The 11,654-nt window shown below is 40.7% G+C and overlaps 1 protein-coding gene across 1 annotated transcript in view; it reads left to right on the plus strand.

Moving 5' to 3' along the window:
- The window catches only part of ADAMTS12 (ADAM metallopeptidase with thrombospondin type 1 motif 12), a 696,444-nt gene extending 688,388 nt beyond the window's left edge, over window positions 1–8,056 (plus strand). The window contains exon 24 of the mRNA XM_089689453.1: window positions 7,368–8,056. Coding sequence (XP_089545579.1) covers window positions 7,368–7,510 — 143 coding nt within the window. The 3' untranslated portion in view covers window positions 7,511–8,056. The remainder of the gene's footprint in view (window positions 1–7,367) is intronic.
- The last annotated feature ends 3,598 nt before the right edge of the window (window positions 8,057–11,654 follow it).

Here is an 11,654-nt window from a genome sequence, read left to right on the forward strand (position 1 = left end):
GCCAGCAGATGTTGTTTGCAGCTCTTGCAGCTGGAGACTTTGGAAGACTGATGAACCTCCGATTCAAGAGCAGTAGTGATATGCAGAGCTGGTATGATGGTAGGTCGCCAGGTGTGCACCAGAGCAAGGCAGGAAGCTGGGATGGGAGACAGGAGCAATGTTATAGGAATAGCCAGGGTCATCAATGGGCGGACAGCGAGGTACCAAATCATAAGCAGCCAAAGTCAAGAGCAGAGCCGAAGTCAGGAACGAGTGTCAAGCAGGAGAGTAATCAAGAGTCAGGTCAGGAACAAGCCGGGTCAGCAACAAGGAAATCACATAGGAACGAGCAGGAAACGGCGAACAGCTGAAGACCACCAGTCAGCACTCAGCACAGGTAGAGGCACCTTTTAAATAGTCCATCTGGCGCCAATCTTTTCCGTGCGTGTGCGCGTGCATGTGCGCAATCGCGCTTTTCTCTGTGCATGCACACTTCTATTTGCCAATCGTCTCACCGGGATTCCCTTACAACAGTGTTACTTTAACTGTATTCCAGGATTTGCTTGTCTTCAGCTGTAAGAATTTGCAGTAGTTTAGGGCTTTACATAAAGTCTCAGCAATCTTACATTAAGGTCTTTATGTTATATAGTTTGAATAATATGTCCTATACATTATATATTATTTATCATTGTAAAATTACATATTCCACACTTCTTTCTTTATTTTCCAATTTTTACAAAAACGGCTTTGAAAAAATGGGGGGAAAAAAAAATTTTCCCAATTTTTCAGCTTTTTTTTCTAGGCTTTCCCATCTCTACATGGGCCTCTCAAACCTGTAACATCTCCAGGACAGAGAGTGAAGAGAAACCTTCTCCATGAGACACAGACAGTCATATCATTTAATTTAAATAATCTACCCAAAATAATTCTAAGGAATTGTGAAGAGGAAATGCAGTTACTAGTGGAGGTGTGACAATAAGATGTTTAAGATACGAAAAATCTCCAAAGTACAAGTCTTTGGGGGTCATTCTGGGTAGGACAGCAACAACTACTGCTAGGGAAACTGGAGAATTCAGTAGAAGACATAGGGCAAGTCCTCCAAGTTGCAGAGTCTTGAAACAGCCATTTTCTATATGTTACATAATTGCATAGTTAGTCTGGCTGAAAAAAGACAAAAGTCCATCCAGTTCAACCATAAAAAAAAAAAAGTTATAATCCTATACCCACGGTTGATCCAAAGGAAGGCAAAAAAAACCAGCAAAGCACGATCCAATTTGCTCTTGCAGGGAAACAAAATTCCTTCCTGATCCCCAGAGAGGCAATCGGATATTCCCTGGATCAACTTTACCTATAAATTTTAGTATCCAGTTATATTCTGTGTATCTAGGAAAGAATCCAGGACTTTTTTAAAGCAATCCACTGAGCTGGCCAGAACCAACTCTTGAGGGAGACTATTCCACATTTTCACAGCTCTCACTGTGAAGAAACCTTTCCATGTTTGGAGATTAAATTTCTTTTCCTCCAGATGTAAAGAGCGCCCCCCTGTCCTCTGTGATGACCTCAGGGTGAATAACTCTACACTGAGTTCACTATATGAACCACTGATGTATTTATACATGGAGATCATATCCCCCTTATGTATTATACATGGAGATCATATCCCCCCTTATGTATTATACATGGAGATCATATCCCCCTTATGTATTTATACATGGAGATCATATCCCCCTTATGTATTATACATGGTGATCATATCCCCCCTTATGTATTATACATGGAGATCATATCCCCCCTTATGTATTATACATGGAGATCATATCCCCCCTTATGTATTATACATGGAGATCATATCCCCCCTTATGTATTATACATGGAGATCATATCCCCCTTATGTATTATAGATGGAGATCATATCCCCCCTTATGTATTATACATGGAGATCATATCCCCCCTTATGTATTATACATGGTGATCATACCCCCCCCTTATGTATTATACATGGAGATCATATCCCCCTTATGTATTATACATGGAGATCATATCCCCCTTATGTATTATACACGGAGATCATATCCCCCTTATGTATTATACATGTTGATAAGATCCCCCCTTATTTATTATACATGGAGATCATACCCCCCTTATGTATTATATATGGAGATCATATCCCCCCTTATGTATTATACATGGAGATCATATCCCCCCTTATGTATTATACATGGTGATCATATCCCCCCTTATGTATTATACATGGTGATCATATCCCCCCTTATGTATTATACATGGAGATCATATCCCCCTTATGTATTATACATGGAGATCATATCCCCCCTTATGTATTATACATGGAGATCATATCCCCCCTTATGTATTATACATGGAGATCATATCCCCCCTTATGTATTATACATGGTGATCATATCCCCCCTTATGTATTATACATGGAGATCATATCCCCCCTTATGTATTATACATGGTGATCATATCCCCCCTTATGTATTATACATGGAGAGCATATCCCTGCTTATGTATTATACACGGAGATCATATCCCCCCTTATGTATTATACACGGAGATCATATCCCCCCTTATGTATTATACATGGAGATCATATCCCCCCCTTATGTATTATACATGGAGATCATCTCCCCCCTTATGTATTATACACGGAGATCATATCCCTCCTTATGTATTATACATGGTGATCATATCCCCCCTTATGTATTATACATGTTGATCATATCCCCCTTATGTATTATACATGGAGATCATATCCCTCCTTATGTATTATACATGGAGATCATATCCCCCCTTATGTATTATACATGGAGATCATATCCCCCCCTATGTATTATACATGGAGATCATATCCCCCCTTATGTATTATACATGGAGATCATATCCCCCCTTATGTATTATACATGGTGATCATATCCCCCCTTATGTATCATACATGGAGATCATATCCCCCCTTATGTATTATACATGGAGATCATATCCCCCCTTATGTATTATACATGGAGATCATATCCCCCTTATGTATTATACATGGAGATCATATCCCCCCTTATGTATTATACATGGTGATCATATCTCCCCTTATGTATTATACATCGAGATCATATCCCCCCTTATGTATTTATACATGGAGATCATATCCCCCCTTATGTATTATACATGGTGATCATATCCCCCCTTATGTATTATACATGGAGATCATATCCCCCTTAATCTCCTCTTCTTAAGGGGTCGTTCACACTTGGCTGTTTTACCAACGCTTACCAAACGCCCCTATAGCGTTTGGCAAGCGTTGGTCCGGCATTTGCGGAGCGGTTTTTAATGCTCCGCAAACGCCGCATGCGCGGTTTAGCGGCGGTTGCTAGGCGTTTTCCGAGCGTTAATAATGCCCCACAAACGCCTATAATGTAGTTTGAGTGGTGTTACTGCTCCGCAAACGCCCTGCAACCGCGTCGCAACCGCACCGCAAACGCCGGCCGGGCGTTTGCGGAGCGGCACCATAGACGAGAATAGGAGGCTTCAACCCCTCCTGACTCGACCAGAGGCGTCCATTTTGCTGCGACACGACGCAAACGCTCCTGTTAGAACAGCACCATGTGCTGTAATGTGCAGAATTGGCAGAGGCGTTTGGGAAGCAGTAAAAACGCTTCCCAAATGCCTCTCTGCCGCCTGCACACAACGCTAGTGTGAACATAGCCTAAGAGATAATAAATAAATGTTTTTCCAGTACTTGATCTATAACCCTATACCCTGCTACAGTACTCTGCTTCCTCTATATCCTCTTGTAGTGTTAGTCATTCAGGTTTTTTATTTGGAGGAGGGTTATTTATTGGAACATGATTTAGCTATTTGAAAATAAAGGGTACAGAAATCAAAGCATGATCAGCCTTCCAGAAAAGACTCTTGATAGTTAAAAACCTTGAAACACAAGGAGGAAACTTTCCTCCTAACCATGCTTGGCTGTTCCGTACATCTCCCAGGGGCTTCAGTCTTCTACTGACTTAGAAAAATTCTTTGAATTGCCTGACGGATGTGCTGCTTGTGTTAGGCATTGATCAATACGAATTCCTGTGATATAAAAGATCAATATTGCAAATTGTGATTTATCTTTAATTACATCTTTGAAACTTTGCCTCTTGTGTTTGAAGTTTCTTTTGCTTGTAGGACAAAAATACCATTGGACATTTCACAGTCAGTTCCATTCATGGTTTCAGGGATCTCTGATGTCTGTTAATGTGACTGAGCAGCTGGTGTCTCAGTTTTATAGTGAGCTAAATTATCGTTACTTTTTCTCCTTTTTACTGTTTTGCAGATGAACATGTTCGGAATTCTGGTTCCATTTGTTTGATCCTAGTGTCACACAGTTTAAAATACTGTCAAGTTACTCCATTCTTAATGAGTAGCGGGGGGACTACAGTCTTTTTAAAGTGGAATTATAAAGGCATAGGGTCAAAATATTTTTTACGTCTAGAAGATTTGTAGTTGTTTTATAGCGTATCTGTTTTTATTTATAAATATTTTTGCTTTACAATTAAGAATTGAATATGTGGTGCACCCATTACATCATTTGTATTGAGTACTTTACGGTTTATTTATTAAAACTGGAGAGTGACAATCTAGTGCAGCTGTGCATGGTAACCAATCAGCTTCTAACTTCAGCTTGTTCAATTAAGCTTTGACAAAAAAAAATGGAAGCTGATTGGTTTCTATGCACGGCTTCTCCAGTTTTAGTAAATCAATCCCTATGTGGCTTCTATAAGAGAGCAATAGCTTAAGGCTCTCTGATTGAAATTCCATTCAGCCCATTGGAACACAACAGAGAAGAAGGATTAAGTTATTCAACTTAAAGTGGTATAAAAGCCAAAAACAAAAATGTAATAAATTGCAGCTTACCAATCCTTAGACATGGTGGCTGCATTAGTTTTCTTTTTTAGACTGTTTTCTCTCTCTCTTCAGCTGGTGATCTGGTCAGCAACATACCTCCTGTATTAGAGTGCCCCCACTCTGGATAAAGGAGCACAGGGGGCACCTTTGGACAGCAGCATTGTCAGTCTGAGAGGAGTTTAGGATGTACTAGCAGATTCAAATACACTAAGAAACGGAAGCCAAACTCCAGCTCACACTTTATAATCAGTTATAGTAAACAGTTTTTTTTTTACCTTTGGGTAATATATAAATAAATAAAACCTGATCATTGTAAGCACCCCTGCCAGTGGTTGATGGTTTGTCTCATCAGTGTAAACTGATACTTCTGGAAGAGAGCTTGTTCTGTTGAAAAACAACAGACTTACTGGCCAGATCACCAGATGAAAATTGGGAAAAGAAATCCTAAAAAAAGAAAACAAATGCAGCCATCACATCTAAGAATTGGTAAGATGCAATATAATAAATGTTTGATTTTGTGTTTAATACTGCTTTAAGGAGGCAAAAATATTTTTTCTGGCAATGTGCACATGTAATTGGAACTCATGCAGCTATAACCCTTTAGGTACATGTGCAGGGCACCAGCACCAGAACACTAATCTTCTGTACTGTTGACCTCAGACGTGCACAGTGACTGAATGATCCTACGGCAGTGTGTGATCGGCTTCTGATTAGCTGTGTGTTGGTGCTAAGTAGTTCAAGTCAATGTCCCATTTCTTCTTAACTAGTAATAATACTGCTTTAAAATGGTAATCAACAAAATAATTTCACCAGGCATCTTAAGGAAATTACTCCATAACCCTTTTCTTTTTGGAGGCCCATGTGGCATATGTACATAAATACCATGTTCCACGCCTGGGTGCAAGAAAGGAGTTAGAGGCTATTAACAAAGCCTACAGGGCTTTCTTGTCTTCCCCCCAGCCCGGACACCACCCCCCATTGACTTCTCCATCACATCCAACAATGCCACCATCAAACCCGCCCCGCAGGCCAGAGTACTTGGTGTCATTCTGGACTCCAACCTATCCTTCCAGCCCCAAGTCCCATCTTTAACAAGCTCGTGCAGACTCCACCTCCGCAACATCGCCAAAATCCGCACGTTCCTAACCCCAGAAACCACTAAACAGCTCATCCACTCCCTCATCATATCACGACTGGACTACTGCAACTCCCTCCTCACTGGCCTGCCTCGCCGCTGGCTATCCACGCTTCAGTCGATCCTGAATACGGCTGCCAGACTCATTCACCTTTCCAACCGCTCCATTTCTGCCACCCCCCTCTGCCAATCCCTCCACTGGCTTCCGATTGCACAACGGATCAAATTCAAAATCCTAACACTGACGTACAAAGCTGTCCACCATACTGCCCCGAACTACATCACCGACCTAATATCCAAGTACCACCCAACACGCACACTCCGCTCCTCACAAGACCTCCTTCTCTCTAGTTCCCTGGTCTCCTCCTCCCATGCCCGCTTCCAGGACTTCTCCAGGGTGTTACCCATCCTCTGGAACTCCCTGCCCCAACCCATCAGATTATCACCTACTCTCCTCTCCTTTAGGCACACCCTGAAAACCCATCTCTTCTGGGAAGCCTACCCGACCCCCTGCTAATTTGCCGACCTCCTCCACTCTTCCTACCACTCCATCCCCCACAGCTATCTCCTCCTGTGCCACCATCCCCTCCCTTCTAGATTGTAAGCTCGAAAGAGCAGGGCCCTCGTTCCCCTCATGTGTTGCATTGTATTGTTGTTGTTCTGTCACATGTTCTGTCCCCCTTTGTAATGTACAGCGCTGAGCGAACTATCGGCGCTTTATAAATACTGTATAATAATAATAATAATACAAGGCCAGGGTGATGGGTGCTTACCTCCTTAACATAATTGAGGAAAGAGAGGCACAGCACGGGCCAAATTCTGGGCTGTGAAGCACTGCGGTAAGTGATCTGCTTCTGTCCCACTCTAGCCATGCCTATATAGTCCCTGAACCTGGTATCTGTTGTGTGGCCATTATGTCACTGTATACCAAAGTAAACTCTGGCTCCGTTACGTTTAGTGTTGTCTGCTGCCTGAGGTCACCTGGAATCTTCTAGATGACCTTGCAGGCCATTGGGACTATATTTCTGCTGCACAGTTTGACTGGTTTATATGGCAATTGATAGCACAGAAACAGAAAAGCATGGAAAGGTGCCAAGGATATCTGATTGGGTGTTAAAACCAATGTAGTTTTGTATTTCTAGTTTTGCTTTGGCTTTCACTAACTAGAACACACGAGCCACATTTAAGCTTGATGCTGGTATAACCATTAAAAATTCATCTTTGCATTTTGCAGCGGAAGAAATTAATAACTAGCATCATGTCCTCCAAAATGTAATTTCCAAACTTTATTCAGCAAAAGTCTTCCAAAATACCTGTATGACAAATTTGTTTGTTTTTTCTCTCCTTGCAGATGTTCCATCTTGTAAGAGAGACAAGCTGTCAATTAACTTCTGCAATACTGTGAAGTCTATTGGGAAGTGTTCGCTGAAAGCCATTCAGTCTCAGTGCTGCTTCACCTGTACCAGGCAAGAAGAGTCTCTACAAGGAGGCTGAGTCATCCATCTGCTTCATCGGCTGATTCATGCTCCATCTACTGCAATAAATGAACTGAGAGTATCACATTCTACAACAAAAACAGTGAATGCCCTGCTGAAAAGAGAACCAAGTTACCCATTTCTCAGCACAGGACCTGAACTCATTAGTTGTGAACAAGCTGGACCATAACCCAAGGCTTTATTCCCAAAATCTACCAATATTGGGCAATTTGGTGAATAAAAACCAATAGGGCTCCTGACAAGCACAGTGGTGCCTATGAATCAACATAAAGCACAGGCGCTCCTAAGTATTGCAACTGCACCAATGACCAGTAATACTAATAGTTCAGTGCTGCGCCAGTCTTGAGGAAAATGTCTCAGCTTTGCATTTTATCCATTTTCAGCAGTGTTTGTTCATAGGTCAAAAATGCAAAAGCAGTTAAGCATTGAAAATATAAAAAGAAAAATCCTTATACAAAAAGTCCTTGCAACACAGTAATATAATAATATTTTATATTATGGAGGACCATACAGGTCACAAATAAATATGAATACATACTTTTAATACTTCTAGCATTCTTGAAAAAAACGTATTCATGCCATCGTCAAAATTGGTCATTAGTTTTACTCAGAAAAAAATGAGGGTACCGTTTTTAAAGTTGATTTTAGGTGTAGTTGTAAGTTATCCTAGGAAGACACCTATTACTCTAGCCCAGCCTTTCTTAAACATTTTACACATGGAGGAACCCTAGAAAATATTTCCAATCTCAGGGAACCCTAGTTAATAATTTCTAAATCTACAGCTTTAGGGTAATGGACAATAGGAAGAATGCTCCTAAGATGTGTGGTCAGTGGGAAGAATCCCCCTCTTTCAAAAAGTTAAAGAGATCAATGTTATCAATAGTTACTTATCTGAGTGGCAGAAATTGCTCATTGCTGAAGGAACCCCTAGGTTGCTAGGGGTTCCTTCAGCAATGAGCAATTTCTGCCACTCAGATAACCAAAGGGGGGCACGGAACCCTGGGTGCGAAAGGCTACTCTAGCCTATGTAAAACACAGCCAAACTGCAGCTTAAAGAAACCCAGGATCCACATCTGAATGCTGGTGTGCGAATGTCTCCATTGCCAAATGTAGGCAGCAACTACAGAATATGCTTTCTTATGTGAAAATCCAACAGAGTTGTGAAAAGCCTCACAAAAGGTCAAAAACCGTTTTTGTATCTCTTACTAGTGAGTAGTAACCAGGGGTGGACTGACCATTTGAGCATTCGGGCACTGCCTGAGGGCCCGGGTTAGTAGGAGGCCCCATGAAATGCCCCTGGTACCTTTTTTATAGGCTTTTCTGAGTGTGGGCAAGGACACAGGGGCTCCATGATCCCCTATTGTGATCCCCTATTGCCGGGGGGCCCCATGAGTTGTCAGTCCGCCCCTGGTGGTAACATTTCACGCCTATGGGTTTCAGCACTATAGTGATATCACAATGTCCATTTCTAGATAATACCCAGTGTGAGGAAAAAGGAGGTGGTTGACAAAATCTGAGAAACAGAGAAACCTGTGACTCCTCTCTGCAAACTCACAACCTTCCTAGTATACAGTATTTAGTATATTCAGAGCTGCTTAAGTCCATGAGCAGTCCTCACAGAACAGGAGTAGAAAAAAAATATGGTGAACATTACCACTTTTCTTTTTTTTTTCTTGCCTCACATCTTCACTCAGGTAAATCGTATAACTACCAAATGCAAAAAAGTAATTCAGTTTGTGAGCTCTAGAGTGTAAAACATTACCTATACTTAGAAGTAAGTGTTTAATGGTCCTTATAGAACAGGAGTTCATTTTGGACTTTAACACTTTTCTTATTTGTTTTTGCTTCACATCTTCATTCAGGTAAATTGTATGAAAACTACCAAATGCAAAAAAGTAATCTGGGAGCTCAAGAGTTTAAGAAATGATCTATACTCAGAAGTGTGTGTTTTACAGTCAACAATACAAAAGCAATTAGTTATTGAAAGGTTAAAAAAATCTTGTGGGACTCTTTCCCTTTTACTTCCAGATGTGCCTCTGGAACAGGAAATGAAATCTCACCATAGAGGTCTAAAGCATCCCTACCTATCCATACCTAAAAATATGTTGTTTTCATACACTTTAACTGTTACAAAAGGATATTGGATGTATTGATAGGTAAATCATATAGCCCCTTTATATTGTGGAAAGTCTAGCCTTGAGCGTTGTATATTCACATTGCATTGTGTGGTTTACCCATGCAAGTTGGAAGTGCTTTGTTTGTTAAATAATAGAAACACACCTGTGAAAATAATAGGAATATGTTAAGAGAAACAAAGGTTTTTGGTTTACCCTTTGATCAGTTGTGTAGCGGATGTCTTGATTTAAAACAATAAAGCAACAGTTTCCCATTTATCAAGGGAGCAAGCAAGGGCATCTGCCAGACTTGACTTGCACCAATGGCTTGGTGGAAGCATACACATAGACGAGGCAAAACACGTGTCTGCATCTCAGGTTTCTGAATTCTCAGGTTCTTCACTAACATCAGATGCCGTTGGATACTACCATTGACAGCAACTCCACTTTTATTCGCACTAATAGAATTGAAGGGGAAGGAAGGGAGTTGACTAGCACATGTAAACTAGACATGCCTACCATGCTCCTTCTCATTACCATTATCTACTGTTTGTACATTCCAATGTTATCCACTTCTAGGACTTGTGACTAGCTTTTGCTTACCCTCAGGAGGCCAGCACTTAGTACTGGGGACATACAGCCCTGGGGGTAGACTTGCTGCTACAGTATTAGGAGATTGTTCTAAATGGAAGTGAAGTCAAGTACAAGGTCCACTCACATTCTCCAGATCTTCCTATTCCTTTGTTCATTCAAAATGGAGGTGTCTTCAAGTAAACCTTTATTGTGATGTTTTAGTAGACATAATGCTGCAATAGCAAGGATTATGAGAAGCAGGCACTGTAATGGGAAGGTTTAGTGAATTTTAGAAGTATCATTCCTAAAGGCCCACTCTAGTTCTGTGTGACTCATTACAATTTTCCGGTCACCATTCAAATTGGAGGTGCCTTCAATTAAGTAAATCACAAATCATAAATGTCCACTCAAAATTAGTGAATAACCCATATAATAATTAATTTATCCTTCTCCAGAACCAAAATAATAAACACCAAAGGACCATGTGTGATGAAGACTGAAGATTCCAAACAATCTTTAGATGAAAAAAGCTTCCACCTTTCACCCGTGCACACCGACATCAATTGCACTCACCAGATAATGGTGAATGAGAAGCCTTTAGGGATTTTTAGGGATCCTAAACCCTCTTTTCATCAGCTCTATAGTATCCTTGCACTGCCAGGTTATGATCTTCTTTCAGGTCCCCACCACAGCCCTATGAATCCTCTCCACCATGTCACCAGGAAAAAAATCTTATATAGTGTAATATTGCCAGATCAATGGTATAGTTAAAAAAACAAAATCCAGGCCACTCACATTTTACCAACTTGTAAAAGGCACATTTATTGAACCAATACCAGCCAGATGATAACAACCAGCTCACAGCCCCATAATCCAGGATTCTCACATCAAATGCCACAGGATGGAACAGAAGATCAGCAAAGAAACCAGCACAGAACCCAAAAAATGGCCGCTTGAATGCACCACTCAGATCATAACCTGGCGGTGCAAGGATACTATAGAGCTGATGAAAGGCTTCTCATTCACCATTATCTGGTGAGTGCAATTGATGTTGGTGTGAACGGGTGAAAGGTGGAAGCTTTTTTGATCTAAAGATTGTTTGGAATCCTCAGTCTTCATCACACACGGTCCTTTGGTGTTTATTATTTTGGTTCTGGAGAAGGATAAATTAATTATTATATGGGTTATTCACTAATTTTGAGTGGACATTTATGATTTGTGATTTACTTATGAGCATCATATATTGGTGAGTCTGAATATTTGTTTAGAGGTCTATTTTTGCGCTGTTTTATTTATATTTATCACTGTTTGTGTTTTCACATTGCACAGCAGCAATTTAGATCATTATTAGTTTTGTATTGGCGCAGGAATATTTTCTTTCTTTCTGCCTTCAAATAAACCTGTAAGCATACACATAGACGTGATGTGCTATTTTAGTAGACATAATGCTGTAAT

This window comes from Staurois parvus, unplaced genomic scaffold (assembly GCF_062004578.1).
Source record: "Staurois parvus isolate SC_StPar_1 unplaced genomic scaffold, SC_StPar_1.0 ptg000475l, whole genome shotgun sequence".
In the NCBI taxonomy this organism is placed as follows: domain Eukaryota; kingdom Metazoa; phylum Chordata; class Amphibia; order Anura; family Ranidae; genus Staurois; species Staurois parvus.